This window comes from Leuciscus leuciscus (genome assembly GCF_965113295.1).
Source record: "Leuciscus leuciscus genome assembly, chromosome: 12".
In the NCBI taxonomy this organism is placed as follows: Eukaryota; Metazoa; Chordata; class Actinopteri; order Cypriniformes; family Leuciscidae; genus Leuciscus; species Leuciscus leuciscus.
In genome coordinates, this window is record NC_138736.1 from 29,927,724 (window position 1) to 29,943,694 (window position 15,971).

At 36.6% G+C, this 15,971-nt stretch overlaps 2 protein-coding genes across 2 annotated transcripts in view; one reads left to right on the forward strand and one right to left on the reverse strand.

Moving 5' to 3' along the window:
- LOC309510844 (uncharacterized protein) overlaps positions 1–15,971 on the reverse strand; it is a 208,275-nt gene that overhangs the window by 64,415 nt on the left and 127,889 nt on the right. The window lies entirely within an intron of this gene.
- Positions 1–15,971, forward strand: part of grin2da (glutamate receptor, ionotropic, N-methyl D-aspartate 2D, a) — a 79,939-nt gene that overhangs the window by 43,103 nt on the left and 20,865 nt on the right. The window contains exons 4-5 of the mRNA XM_082185731.1: positions 1,613–1,941; positions 15,282–15,396. Coding sequence (XP_082041857.1) covers positions 1,613–1,941; positions 15,282–15,396 — 444 coding nt within the window. The remainder of the gene's footprint in view (positions 1–1,612; positions 1,942–15,281; positions 15,397–15,971) is intronic.

Below are 15,971 nucleotides of genomic sequence, written 5' to 3' on the forward strand. Positions count from 1 at the left end.
TTTTATGTTTAATTATTATTTTTATATTTTTTATATTTTATATTTGGATATTTAGAAAATGTAATTTAAAACATTAATCTCATAACATTATTTATACAGTTTAAATGCATCCATGCCACCTCTAAGCTTCATTAAACAGTCTGTGTACATGCATCTAAATACCACTTTAATTGCAGCTTTCCTCTGCAGTGAAAATATGGATTTGGTTCTTACTGATTTCATTTAATTGGTAACAGCCCTTCAGTGTCTTATTATTAGAATTGAATGTATTGATAAAATGTAAGAATTTGACACACAAGATGATGCGTATTTAAAATATTAAGAAATAATGCAATTTATAAAGGTACAAAATTCCCTGGAAATCAAGGGGACTAATATCACAAAACAAATCTGCTGATTTAAGCAAGTAAGCACCGATAGAACACTGATGAGAATATTGTTTAAGAATTACATTTACACCATTCTTTTCGGACAGGATTTATTTTAAATGTTTTACTTTGACAAGCACATAACAAGGCGTAATGTCGAGCCCTGTCTACAGAAATACTGAAAGGTGAAAAAACATCATCACATCATGAATGTCAATGCTTGGGTGTCTGAGGTTAAAATAGGCAGAATGAATGGAATCAGTGCCACGTGACAGAATTTTTATATTTACGAAAAATACCACAAAAAGCAGAAAATAAGACCAACAGCTATTTAAAAAAAACAAAAAACATTTAGGGGTGTAGTCCAATAGCCAGGGCCTAGTCTTGCCCCTGCTGTCTATTGATTCCACACTACTACTCTCGCTACAATTGTTATACTGTTTGAATTTTTGGAGGATTGCAGGTCACCAGTCAACAACCCTCAAGAGTAGTTTTATCTCCCTGTGAGAAGCCTGTGGCTACATGTCAACAAGTGGGATAAGCAATACATCTCCAGCAAGAAAAACAAGACCTGTATCAAAGTAATTTTAAGATGTCTGACATCTCTGACCTTTTTTTGAAATGTGTGTGTAAAAAGCCCTCGTACATCACTTCCCGGGTTTGAGTTTTATAAAAACACCTTTGGTAGTGCTAAAGATATTGACGAACATGTGCTAGCGCATGGATAACAAGCTCACCGGATCACTCTGTTCCGATAGGAAATTTTCCCAAATCATTGAAGTATTATGAGCAGCCAGAGCTTGATGACAATAATATGTTTTTGTTTTGTTTTTTCGCTGGAGACTCTTTAAGTTAAAGTCGACGGTATTCTGAGCAGGACCAATTATGTTTTTATTAACATTAAAGGGATTGTTCCCCCAAAAATGAAAATTTTGTCATCACTTTCTCGCCCTCAAGTTGTTTCCAAACCTTTGTGAGTTTCTTTCTTCTGTTGAACACAAAAGAAGATATTTTAAAGAATGTTAGTAATCAGCATTTGACGTAAGCCATTGACTTCCATAGTCAGTGGCTACCATCAACTATCTGAACACAAAATATCTACTTTTGTGTTCAGCAGAAGAAAGAAACTGAGGGTAAGTGAACTTTCTCTTTAATTAAATGCATTTTGATTTTATGCTGACTTTAAAAGGACAAAGTGGTCCATTTGAATACTTATTCTATTCTCGCTCTACCACTCTTTACAGGTGCGACTCCTGTATTGCTCACAGGAAGAGGCAGGGCACATTTTTAAGGCTGCATGGGCATCAGGGCAGGCTACTCCCTCACATATGTGGTTTGCGGTGGGCCCGGGTCTGGCAGGACTTGGTCTTGAGGGTCTACCGAAGGCTGTGTTTGCTGTGAGACCACAGGGATGGAGGGACGAGCCACGACGGCGAATCGCAAAGGGTGTGTCGGTACTGACGCACGGTGCTATGGCTTTGCGTAGGGAGTATCCTGGGGCTCGAGGGACGAGCTTCGCGGGGAACTGCATGATGGATGGAAATCAAACCCAGAGGGTGCCAGATAGGATCAGGTAAGAAAATCTACTTGATTGCTGATAGGTTCACAGCTTTGTTTGATGTACATCCATGTCTCGTACAAAAAAAACAAGAAAGAAAAGCAATATACCGATCAAAAGGTGTGGTCAGTACAGTTTTTTTAATGTTTTTGAAAAAAATATCTTATGCTCACCTAGGGTGTGTTTATTTGTGACAAAATTCAGTAAAACAGTAATATTGTGAAATGACTGCAATTTAAAAGAATGTTTTTCTATTTTAATATTGTTTAAAAAATAATTTATTCCTGTGATGGCAAAGCTGAATTTTCAGCAGCCAGTCACATTATCCTTCAGAAATCATTCTATTATGCAGATTTGGTTTTAAAGAAACATTTCTTATGAATTTTGAAAACAGTTATGCTGGTTAATTTATTTGTGAAAATGTGATTCTTTAATGAACTGAAATATGAAAATAGATAAGTCTCTAAAAGCAGATTGTCACTTTTAAGAGTACACTAGCATATCAATGGCATGCAAGCTACAACTTGACAAAACATGTGTGAGGTCTTTAAATAATCATGAACAAGTCTTTTATTTTTTAACCATGATCTGCACATGATCCAGAATACTGACCATAATGCATTCCAGACCGTTCCATTTAAAATTGTTAAAGCTTTCATTTGATAAATATGTTTTACATTTTGGTTGTAATATATCTCCCCACAGTCTCCTAACACAAACTGAAACTCTTTATTTCAAGCTGTGCATAACTGGTGTTAATTATGTATGAACACTACATTGACTTTGCACTGTTAGAGGAAATGGCCCTAAACCGGGTACATCATGAGCAGCAAAGCAAAACAAAAAAGAATCTAACGAGTTCCTGTTTCATCTCTAGCCGTGCAAAATTCAAAGACTAGTGCGATTGTGATGACTGAATCAAAACCCAGTGTTGTCTGTTACCTGGGTCTCTTTTCACCCATAACCCCAGTGAGGCCACATGTGTTCAGTCACACACACAAGCCCTTAACCTGAATTTGATTCGTGTTTGACAACCCATACTGCAGGGATTTGCTGCCTGTCAGTCATGCTTCTCACAAATCACTCAAAAAAATAAAAAAATATTCTGGCCTCAAACAGCACCGTTGACTTGTCTTTTATGGTGGAGGGAGCTCTCTTGGAAATGTTTGTGTCACTCAGGCATGAACTGCGGGAATCATAAATCTTTTAAGCACCTTCAAAAGTCAATCACTTAAACATGCCATCAATTTAGGTTAGCTGACCTGGCCAGTCCATTTCCATTTGGAGCTTTCTCTCAAGCCCACTTTACCAGCACGATTATCAATCATCAGATTTTGTTTAATGTGACATCTGCATATTAGGTGTAACCAAGTTGTCCATGTTTTAAAGTTAATATTTTTGCCTGAAAAGGGATTTGCATCTCTACCTCAAAGTATTGCAACATCTATTCCTTTAGGGGAGCCAGTGGACAATCTGTACACTTTAGAATTCGCAGCTATTTTTTACTCAAGGTTTTCCCATTGATCTCTTTTCATTAGCGCTGAGCACGGAATCACATCTATAGATCTTTTGCAAGTGTTTTCATACAGGCTCCCCCTCCCCCCCATAATTTCTCTTTAATTTAATTATTTTCTTCCTTATTTTAAAATCATTGCAACCTGCATTTGAATTAACTCTATTCGATCTTCATGTGGGTTTAAGCAGTGGAGTCACTGAGTAAATTTTTTGTTCTCTAATTAATTTTCTAAAATGGATGAGTATCCAAAAGCACACCGTGTCTTATTTCAGTTCTAAAATAAAACAAATAAAAATAGAAGTTCTACTTTGCATATTGCCTATTTTTAGGGCCATTAAGATTGTGACACTGCAACATTATTTTCATGACAAATAAGCATATTTTCCTTCCACATTTCATTACGGCAATATATCAGGATATTTTACTCAAGTTTATTTGTTACTCTCATTATTTTCAAACGTTATTCTCATTAGTTTCTTATTAAACGACTCACCATTTAAATAAGATACCATTATTTGTTTCATTATAATGGTAATGAGCGAGACTTTTTTTTTTTGGGGGGGGGCACATTGCAATAATGAGAATAAAAATAATGTCACAATCAGGCCGTAGCTATTGAATTCTGGACCCCCATAAAAAAAACATTGATGTGGGCCCCCAATGTCCTCCTCTCATGTCATGTACCATAACGGTAGGCCTATAATATATGGGCATGGAGGCTCACATCTGGTGCCATGCACCTAATAAGGATTATTCGATTAATAACTACTTATTGTTTAAAGTCATCAAGCAATTATGCAAGACAAAATAATAAAATAACAACAAAAGACAAGAAATTAATAAAATGATCAAATCAACTTTTTTTCTTTTTTTTTTTAAGTAGGCATACCAGCAATATAATAGGCCTATAAAATGTCGATAACAAGGTTCATTAGTTAACATTAGTTAATGTATTAACTAACAACAAGAAATACATTTATTATAGTGCTTATTAATCTTTGCTAATGTTAGTTAAGAAATATACAGCTGTTCATTGTTTGTTCATGTTAGTTCACAGTGCATTAATGTTAACAAATACAACCTTTGATTTTAATAATGTATTAGTAAATGTTGAAATTAATATTAACTAAGAATAATAAATGCTGTAGAAGTATTGTTCATTCTTAGTTCATGTTAACTAATGAACCTTATTGTAAAGTGTTACCAAATGATCTTTCCAGGCAGTCTCATGTCTAACAGCTGAGATAAATATTCAGAAATTAAAAAGAATGCAGTCAAATGTAAAAGAAAACCACTTAAGTTTCTCATTGTCTTCATTTTTGATGAAGATAATGTACTGCTATTTGATTAAATAAAGCTAAAAAAAAAGTGTATCCATCAAGAGCAGTGAGTTGTATTCGTGTTTTCTTGACAGTATTATCTTAAACATCTCTCATCAGCAGCCGGCAGGTCTGTGTTCAATGTGAAACACATTTCCATTTTTCTGTGTGTTTTACAAACCAACAAACGACATAATAGCGCAATAGACTAAAACTAATCACACGCCGGTATACAGTAGCCTAATGAAATGTACCGGCAGGAGGGCTCAGGCAGCAGCTCTTATTATGTACCCTATTCCCGCAAAATGATCAGGGCACGGCATGATCGGCATCCCATCACATTGACATCCCTACACTGACTGCACTAACCTGTCTTGTTAAAGAATGTTTTGATAGGCTGATTTAAGCAGTTCTCCTGGCCTTCCTCTCCTTTTCATGATGTTACTAGCACCCAGATTCCCCCCCGCTGACAGTTTCAGTCAGTCTCACTTACAATGAAATTTTACTACTAACTTCAACCGTTCTCGGAGCTGCCTAAACTGTGATTGGTTCTTTTTACTGCTGGGCTGGGACTTGCGATTTTATTGGATCCCTCCGCTGTTTGTCGCTGACTGAGCTGAAATAATAAATAACCATCGGACTAAACCATTTTTAGGAAGGGGAGTGAGAGGAGATATTTGGAAAATGTTAGTTTTCATTTAACTCTCAGGCATACAAATCAATATACTATAATGATTCATAAGAGTAGTTATGTAATATATAGCATAACTACTGGATTTTGTGGGGCCACTATAGTTGTTACCACCTTTCACCCCACTAGCGAAGTCGCTGGTCACAATGCAAAGACAATGTTCCCTTGGACACCATTAGCTTTAATTGTATGGACAAAAACAGTATTGAAAATATCACCTTTTGTGGTAAGGAAAAACTGGTTTAGAACAACATTAGGGTAATTGATGACAGACATTTTGAACAAATAGGCTGCATTTTCTTCAAGCAAAATACAATTTCTTTAGATTTTTCAAATGAAATATGACCTGAAAATGTTTCATGACAGGTATGGTGAAATTCATGTAGTCTCTTTGTGGTTTATGATCATGTTATTGACCAAGCTTTCTGACCTATGAAGCACTCATGTTTAATATTTGAGCTTGTGGTCATTTTAGTGAAGTTAAATTGATTAGAATAATAGTGGTCAGTTGGATAATATAGAGTCAAGTATTAATATGATTAATCTAAAGTCCACTTTTGAGTTGACGAAATAATGAAATCGCTTTGATTCTTTGACCTCACTATATTCCAGCATGATCAGCTTTCCCAATCAACGGCACAAGTTCACAGATTTACAGGCACGGTTACTGAATTTATATTGAGATTTTGTCTCTGACCATCGCACGTACGGTCATCTTCTCTGGGAACAGTATATTCCAGTTACTCAAGTTTAAATATGGTGGCAGATGTGCCGCGAGCTGTTTCTAAATCAGTCATTAGAGGCTGGTGCAGGAGACAAGAGCGCTGGCATTACTATGAGTAAGCATATTGCAACAGACCTGTTGCCCCCTACTGCTACCTTTTTGTTACTGACTAAGCTAATAGAGTGTGATGAATGCTCACCTGCACTCCTGCCCACTGTTAATCATCTCCTTTCAACTTTTTCACCCTCTTTTTGGGTTGTTTTTTTTCTCTTCTCATTCTTGCTCTGTCATTCTTTTCCCCTCTTTTTCACGTCCTCCCACTCTTACATGCCCATGCGTTTCTCAGTCCCTGCACTCTTTCATAATAACTCTCCTCTCTCATCATGTCGACATTACTTCCCCCCCACTCTAATTCCATCTCTTTATCTCATACTCTTTGCTCTTTCTCGCACTCATTCTTTCCTGTCCCCCTCCTTTTCTCCCACCCTTTTGTTGGCCCCCACTGTCTTATCCCTTCATTTTTCCTCTCCGCTCTCGTCTTGCCCCTGCGGGCGGCTATAAAGAGGCATACATGCAGTGTCGTTTTGCATGTAAATAGGATAATTGGTTATGGTGCGCTGAGTGGGGGAAATATCACAGACTGTCACCAATGGAACTGATCTCACAGCCACACGGCTTCACCCACACACACTCAAACTCAATCTTACTCTCACTCATTCATTCACTCTCAAGGTCTGCTCCATCCCTCATTCGCTCACTCTTACACCCACTTCCTCTTATTAACTCATGCTGTCTGTGCAGGATGTCGCTGCAGTATTGACGTCTTCAGCCAACTTTGCCAACTTCCTCTCTCTCTCTCTCTTTCGCTCTCTCTCGCTCTCGCTCTCGCTCTTGCTCTCTCTGTCGCTCTCTCTCTCGCTCTCTCTCTCTCTCTAGCTCTCTCTAGCTCTCTCTCTATCTATCTATCTATCTATCTATCTATCTATCTCTCTCTCTCTCTTTATCTATCTATCTATCTATCTCTCTATCTATCTATCTCTGGTTGTGTCTCAAAACCTTGTGAGCTGCTTATCTAGACATTTTTTTTAGACATCACAGGCATATAGCAACATTTCTACTTTTGTTGCATTTTTGTGCATTATTGATGTGTGTGAATTTTCCTGCATAGGCTTAATTTTTGGCATCATACAGTACTAGGTGCATTCAACATTTTTACAGACATTTTTTTTGGCCATCCTGACTGCATTATGGGTGGGTTTTAACAGTCATATGTAGAACATGTTTGAGCATCATTAGATTTATTTGAAGGATCATACTGTAGATGCGTTTGAAGGATTCTACAGCTACTGCAAAGCACATTTTTGGGCATCATAGGCACATTAAAACATTCCTAAACAGCATTTTTCGCCATTAGGTACATGCAAATGTTTTCAAACATTCTACATTGACAATTGTTGAGCATCGTAGATATGTTTGAAGGGTGCGATCTTGATCTCCATTTCAATAAGCAGCATTTTTGGGCAGCATATGTGTGTCAAACGTTCATAGATAGCAGTTTTTGGGCGTCATTAGAACATTCCTGCCTAGATAGCCCTAGATAAACCTATAGGCCTTTTTTGGGCATCATGCACATTTGAACTCTACCTCGACTGTTTTTTGTTGTTGTTGTTGTTGTTGTTTTTGGACATTATGCCCTTGCATCCTGGAAAACCTGGAAAATTGATGATACATAATTTTCCAGTCCTGGAAAACACATGGGAAATTAGAGAAAATGTAAAATGTTCTGGAAAATATTGTTGTCATGGAATTTCTTTTAACAAAAGAGTAGATTTTTGGCCCAAAACAATTAACATAGTTGCAGAAAGTGCTATGTTCAGGGATGCTGAGTTTTTACATGTAAGAGAAGTATTTTGAATGATGATGTTTAGTCATGTGTTGCCACTTGCAGCCGTTAGCTAATGTTATTAACTGCTCAAATATATGCAGCAAATGTCGACTGGTAAGCACCTAGTTCAGTAACTTTTCTTACTAAAGCAGTCACACAGTCTTTTTTTTATTTCGATCATGGGATCATTGGTACGTTTAAATGTTCCTAAACAGTGTTTTTAAGAATTAGGCACATGAAAGTGTTCCATCATGGGTTCTTTCCAACATTCTTACATAGACCTTTTTGGGCATTTAGATCTACACTGTTAAAATGTTTTGTAATTACAGTATATTCCAGGTTAATAATTGCGTTAATTTCACAGTAATTCCATAGTAGGACTTCCCTTGCATCTAACTTGGAAATTTCTTGTAAAATCTACAATATCATACTGCATTTCTACAGTGCATATGTACTTTGAATGTACCCAGCATGCAGTGCGGCATTAATAAATTATGCTGTGGAGTTTCTTGATTCTTGTTGGTTTTATCTGTGCTGCTGAACTTATTTTTGGTTCGCTTTTAGCAGTTTGTGTTGTTTGTTTGTTTTGTAATGTTCAGAATTGATCTTTTATTATTATTATTTGTTGTCACCATGTGTTGTTTTGTATGTGAAGAATTGATGTCTGTGCATAATTTTTTCCATCGCTCCCTGGAGCACAGTTGCTGCTTCGTGACTTGATTTTGCATAGACGTATATCACAGCGTCATCGGCGTACATTTGTACGTGAACTTCAGGACAAATAGCTGGAAGATCATTTATATAAACACTGAACAAGAGAGGGCCCAAAATGGAGCCTTGTGGCACCCCAACTGAGCAATCCAAATAAGAAGACATAGTACTCTTAATTCTTGTGCAGTGCGTGCAGAAAGATGGCACCCAAGATGGCGGCAGGCAGGTGCAGCGGGTTTGGTGTGCTAGTTGCATTTCTGCTTTGTGTTTATTTTAACACTATCAGCTCCAAAGTTTGGAGAACGAGTATGGCACTTGAATCAAAATGGATATAGTAACCTGGTGGAGGCAAATGTTTCCCTCAAGTTTGGGGGAAAGCATTTTGGCTTCGGAAAGACCATTGTGGCTACTACATTCGTGTTTCCTGGCCTCATGAGCTCATTCAATATTTTTAGATCTGAAAAGAGCATTCGACACGGTAAACCATAACATCCTGTTATCTAAATTGTCCGCTCACAATATTTCTGACGAGACATTACAATGGTTTAAATCATATTTAGAGAATAGGAAGCACTGCACAAGAATTAAGAGTACTATGTCTTCTTATTTGGATTGCTCAGTTGGGGTGCCACAAGGCTCCATTTTGGGCCCTCTCTTGTTCAGTGTTTATATAAATGATCTTCCAGCTATTTGTCCTGAAGTTCACGTACAAATGTACGCCGATGACGCTGTGATATACGTCTATGCAAAATCAAGTCACGAAGCAGCAACTGTGCTCCAGGGAGCGATGGAAAAAATTTCAGATTGGATGGTGCAATCATGCTTGACACTAAATTATAGCAAAACTCTCTGCACATTTTTTTCAAAAAGGAATACTTCTCACTCTGCGCCGGAAATTATTGTAAAAGGAACAAGGATTCACGAAGCAGAGTCTGTGAAGTATTTAGGCGTAGTGTTGGACAGGACACTGTCATTCAAAAAGCATGTTTCAAAATTGATAAAAACTGTCAAATTTAATTTATCGCAGTTTAGATATATTCGCCCGCAAATGAGCACAGATGCAGCCAAGCTTTACATGCATGCGATGTTATTGTCACATTTTACATATTGCATTACAAGTTGGTCTCTATCAACCAACTCTTCGTTACAGCCGCTCCAAAGCTTGTACAAACAGGCACTCAAAATTTTAGATAAAAAACATGTTTCATACCACTACTGTAATATTGTGAAGAAATATAAATTGTTAACTTTTGAAAACTTCATTTTGTTTTCGAATGTCAGTTTAGTGTATAAAATTTTTCATGATTTGGCACCACAGTCACTGAGAATGTTTGTGAAATCGTTTGAAGAGGTAGGACTTAGAACAACGCGAGCCTCCTCCAGAGGAGACTGTTATGTCAACTTTAGGTCCTCTACCTTTGGACAGAATTGCTTCTCTGTGAAAGCTGCAGGGATGTGGAACTCGTTGCCTTTAACTATGCGAGAGATTAGCACCTTGCATCAGTTTAAACTTAACCTGAAGAAGTGGTTGAAAGACGGTCAGATTTGTGATCATTAGCACAAAATTGGTTATTTATGGTATTGTTAAAAATGTAAGAAGGTAAATTTAAAAGGGAACTGTAGATAGTTGTAAATACTGCATGTATTGCAATTGCATGGTTGTTGAGATGATCCTTTTGTATGTGTTTTATCTGTATTTTGTATTGTGAATGGACTCATTAGTGGGAATGCGCATTGTCCACTGTATTAACCTGCTGTCACTTTGCCTCTGTCCAGGGACTACAGATGAAAATTAGCTTGTAGCTATTTCTGGTCTGTGCAACACATTTGTTGTGCAATGTCCCTGTCAAATAAACAAATAAATAAATAAATAAAAATTAGGTGATGGAAGAAAAAAAATCTTGTGTTGCAAGATGATGTCACACCTTTCAAAGATAAATCTCAGCAGCTGCTTTATTGTGAAATATCCATCTACAAATAATTATGAATTTGAAATAAAATCTTTATGCTAAATTCTAGCTTGTTTTAACAAATATTTTCATTTGTTACACTTCTTACTTGACTAGATCAGAAATTTGAATATGAATGTACAAGGTCCAAGATCCCAAGCAAATGGAACACTAATCACCATTATAGTGACTTCAAAACGATTACAGTAACAAACAGTATAATCGTACAGTGGCATGGTTAAAGACAACTTTATAATGTGAATTCAGAGTAAAACAAGAGCAGTAAATTACTGTGAGTGTGATGTCATTATCATTTTGCTGTTAATTAACAATAATTCATAAGAAAATGACCCAGGCCAGCATGCATTCATTTCACTGTAAATTCCGGATTACAGTAATTTATTGTAAAATAACACTCTTTATTCCTGGAAATTCCTGGATTTTTTTTTACAATGTAGACTTTTTCAACAAGCAGCATTTTTTTAAATGATTTTTAAAACAGGTTTTGTGTGAATGGCCGCTTAGAACATTCCTGCGTAGATAACTCTATATAACCCTGAAGGCCCTTTTTGGGGATCATAGGGATGTTAAATGTGCATATAAGAATTTTTAGGCAACACAGGTGAGCTTGAATATTCCTTCATAGACAGCATTTGTGGTCTTTTTAAAATTACCCTTTGAACCTGCCCATGATCTCCCCCCCAAAAAATGCTGTATATAATGTATAGCCGCGTTTCCATTACCCTTCAAATTCCGCAAATTGAAATTGCGAATTGAAAGTACGCCCAATGGAAACACGTAAATTTTGCTAAAACTCCCATATATCGCAAAAAGGTTTTTACCCTCGCATGAGGTGGTTTTTCAGCCAATTCGAAAAAGGAATTTTTCGCAAAACTGCAATGGAAACAGTTTTTGCGCATTTACAGGTCACCTGACGTAGATGGCGCGGTATGTTTGGACAGAAGATGAGACAGAGTTCTTCATTAAACTCATAAAAGACAAAAGTATTATGGGAATACTGGATTCTAAACAACAAAGAAATGCCACAATTTATCAAGACCTTGAAGCACATAGGAGGGAGAAACACCTCATATGTGCCGCTCCCAAGTATATTAAAAAGAATGGCACTAAAGTGCGGTGGCTGAGATATGCGTAAACCTACCAACATCCGTTGCCATGATTTTTGGAATGACTTATTGTGAGAGGAAAAAATGACGTTTTAGTCACTTAACATCGGTTCATGGAAATACTGTAATTTCGCAATAGTTTTTTGTTGACAATATCGCAAAAATATGTAATGGAAATGCAGCTTATGTCTCAGGCTTTGGAACACCCTCTCTCTTTTATGACTTTCACTTATAGGGTAACCATATTGCCAGTGTATAAAGTCATATTGAAACTGCTTTGAGAAACTGTCTTTCAAACACACACACACACACACACACACACACACACACACACACACACACACACACACAGCTGCAGAGGGCAGTGCCTCTGCTCATCACCATACTAATGCCGCTTTAATGGACACATTAAAACCCCTGGAATGTTTCTGATGTTTAAACACCCTTGTGATGTTTAAACATTCAACATTTCTCCTTATCCTGTCCTAGTGTGTGTGCGCCTCACACTTTTCCCCCCTGCTTCCTCTTCCTTGTGTCTCCAGGCCTTTTCATTTTACATTCTGTGTGACAGTACATCACTGCTACGTTTCCATTTTGTGTCAGGCTCACGCTCTCTTTTTCCTTCCTCTCTCTTTCTCGTCTTCATTGTGATGACACAAGTGACATCTGTATTCCGCTACGTGCTGTGCTTTAGGTTGTTTGTTCACCCCACAATGTAAGGCATTAGCGGAACACATGTAATGTCAATGGCTGCGTCGCTATGACAACCATGCAGGGGTCTAGAGCGAGGGAACGAGGAAAGTGTGAGTGCTGGCATCGCAGACTCGAGGTTGTTAAGATTGTCACGCTCTCCATTGCACTCTCGTAATGAGTGAGAGATAAATGAATTACACCGGATCGGACGTTTTCTTTAATTGCCGATCCGGAGCAGATATCGTGTGTGACGGATCGAAGAAGTTTGAGAGTGATTTGTAAACTCGATTATGATTCTAAGTGTGCATGAAAAAAAATGTGCCATGAAAAATGAGCAGTGTCATTCATAATCTTCATTCCGTATTCCGAAAAGTGTTTAGTGTGGCATTTCAAGATGGAGGAATGAAGTTTAGCTAAGCAATGCCGCTCACATTCTATTAAATGGGGCATTAAACAGAAGTGGGCCCGTTGCCGTCATTCCGACCAACGCTTTGAAATGAACATAATCTCTCACATATAGATCCTGTCATAAATTATGGATTAGATATCAAATGCAATTTCTCCCAAAGACAGAAGTGGAAAGACTTATGAGACATGTCTCATAAAAACGAGCTGAGCATCCCGTGCAATGACGAGCTACAAAAAAAAAAGAAAAACGAGCTGGTTGAAAGAGTCATTTTCTCTGGCCATTACCGCATCACCAGTAAAAAGAAAACTGCTGACAAATGGCTGATGAGAGATGCAGCTTACACATGCGGAGGGGAGAAAGATACTCTGTTGTGATGTTCACGTTTCACGTCCCTCTGTTCCGGAGTTTCAATGCTACTCTCATGCTCCTAGTTGTCATGGCGACTAACAAGAGCATCTCAGCAGCATCCTAAGAGCTCCAAACACTGAATATTGAAAACAAGCCACTGGCGAGATGACTGCCGTGTCCTGCCGCCGATCTGGAAGTGTGATAAAAGTGCAGCCGGAGCCGTGGCTGCAGTGCTTTAGGGCATGTCATTCATCCTCCATCCAAGACTTCCTCTTTTTAAGATTCATCGATTCATTCCCTCTGTGAAGTTTATCCTTTGTTACCCATGTTTTTTTTGTTTTTTTTTCGTCCCTCTATTCATTACAATTTTGTCTACATAAATACAATTTTCATGCATTTATTCTTGTTTTCATTTATCTTTTTGTTCTATAATTATATTCCATGAATCCATTCCTAGTCACTCATCCAATTTTTCCTCTCTATATAGCTACTCATTCACTGTTTCATTCATTATTTTTTCCCTTTAAACATGAAATTGTTCGTCTTAACTCTCCTTCATATTTTATCCGTCTAGTCCTCTTCCTTTACCTCTATTTATTCGTTCTTTCATTTATACATTCATGAGGTTGATCCTTCAGTAGCCTTCATTTTTTATTTTTTTCATCCATGAGTCCATCTACCCTTTCTTAAAATATTGTCCCTATTTTTTTTTTTTTTTCACACACACACACACACACACACACACACACACACACACACACACACACGCGCGCACGCACACACACACACGCAAACAGTGTTGGGTTCACAAATTACAAGTTACTGTGAGTTAGTAATGTACTTGGATTACTTTTTCAAGTAAAGAGTAAAGTGATGCATTACTTTTAAATTTACAACAAAATACTTACTTTTTCAAATAAGTTCAAAGTTTTTGGCGTTTTTTTTTCATTTATTGACTGACACCTCCCCTGACACATGCAAAGGCGTTGTGTGCGCTGTGTTAACATGATGGTTATTATTAGTTGTAGTCTAATGTGATCACGCATTTACTCATCTCAATTGGATAAAAACAGCTTCATTATTCCTCAAAATAAATAAAAACTGTAAATGCAAACATAGAATATTATGCAAACCTGCAATAATTAGATTTGTTAATTAATACAAATATACGTTATGTATTTAATCACATTTTATTAACAAATGTCTTTGCTGCTGACGTTCGATGATCCAATTCAACCAACCATTTGGCGTGAAAGAATCTTTACATTTGTCAAACCTTTTTTTTATTAAAAAACTATTTAAGCAAGTCTTGTCCAGGTGAGAAAAAGTAATACAAACGTAAAATAACACATTACTTTCCATAAAAAGTAACTATAATGTAATTAGTTACTTTTTTTAGGAAGTAACACAATATTGAGTTTGTGTGTGTGTATATATATATATATGTATATGTATGTATATGTATGTATATATATATATATATATATATGTGTATATATATATATATATATATATATATATATATATGTGTATGTATATATATATATATATATATATATATATATATATATATATATATATATATATATATATATATGTATATGTATACACACACACACACACACACTATATATTACTCTTTTTTTTTTTTTTATCCATCAATATTGTCTATTTTACTCTGTATTGATTCATTCATTTGATTATACCTTCAGTTTTCTGTCATTCTGTAAATTAATTTCTTGTATTATTATGTTCTTTGAGATTTAGTGTTGTCATTTCTGTTTAATGTTCAGCAGAGAAGGTTTACTTAGGTCCCTTAAGCATTCACCACAAATCACACACACCACCCCAAGTGGAGAGGTGACTAATGGAACTCCCATCTATCAATCTTTATCTCTCGCTGCTCGCTCTCCTTCTCTTTATCACTTTCACTCAGACTCCTCCTTTATCACCCTTCTCTTTCTCCCCCTTTTTCTCCTGCAGGTTCTTCAGTAACATAACTCTATCTGGACGGGACTATTCCTTTAATAATGACGGTTATCTGGCAAATCCGCTTCTGGATGTTATCTCCTACACTGCAGGAAGAAGCTGGGAGGAGGTAGGGGTGGAGCCATTAGTATGCTTAAATGTGTTTAGATATTCATGGTTATCACTGAACTGTTTTAAATGCAGCTTCCAAGTGAGTTCACATTTTGCCTTGCCATTTAAATGCAATATAATTGAAATGTGAAGAATGCATTTGAAATGAACCGTGCGTCGCATACAGAAGGAACTGAAGTGCATCAAATAAAAAATATATGCACATTCACATTTTATTACAATACATTTTGTGCAAAGCAAATCAAATCAAGGAAGTTGAGGTCATATGGTGCTTTTTCATTTGAATTGTAATTTTTGCTGCATTGAAATTTGTGTTTATAAAAATAACTATCTTTATAATTTTATTGTGTACTTTGTACACGACCGTATTAACCAATCTTTTTCATATTCAGTACTTTTAGTACATATACTTTTACATATCATGCAGCAAAATAGTCAACCTACTGGACACTTAGTTTGTAATCTCTCTCTCCCTTATTAAAAACTTTAAATTCAGGGTAAAAAAAAGAAAGAATTATAAAAATAAGTAGTCTGCACTGCAGTTCATGCCTGCTTATGCTTTACTGTATTATT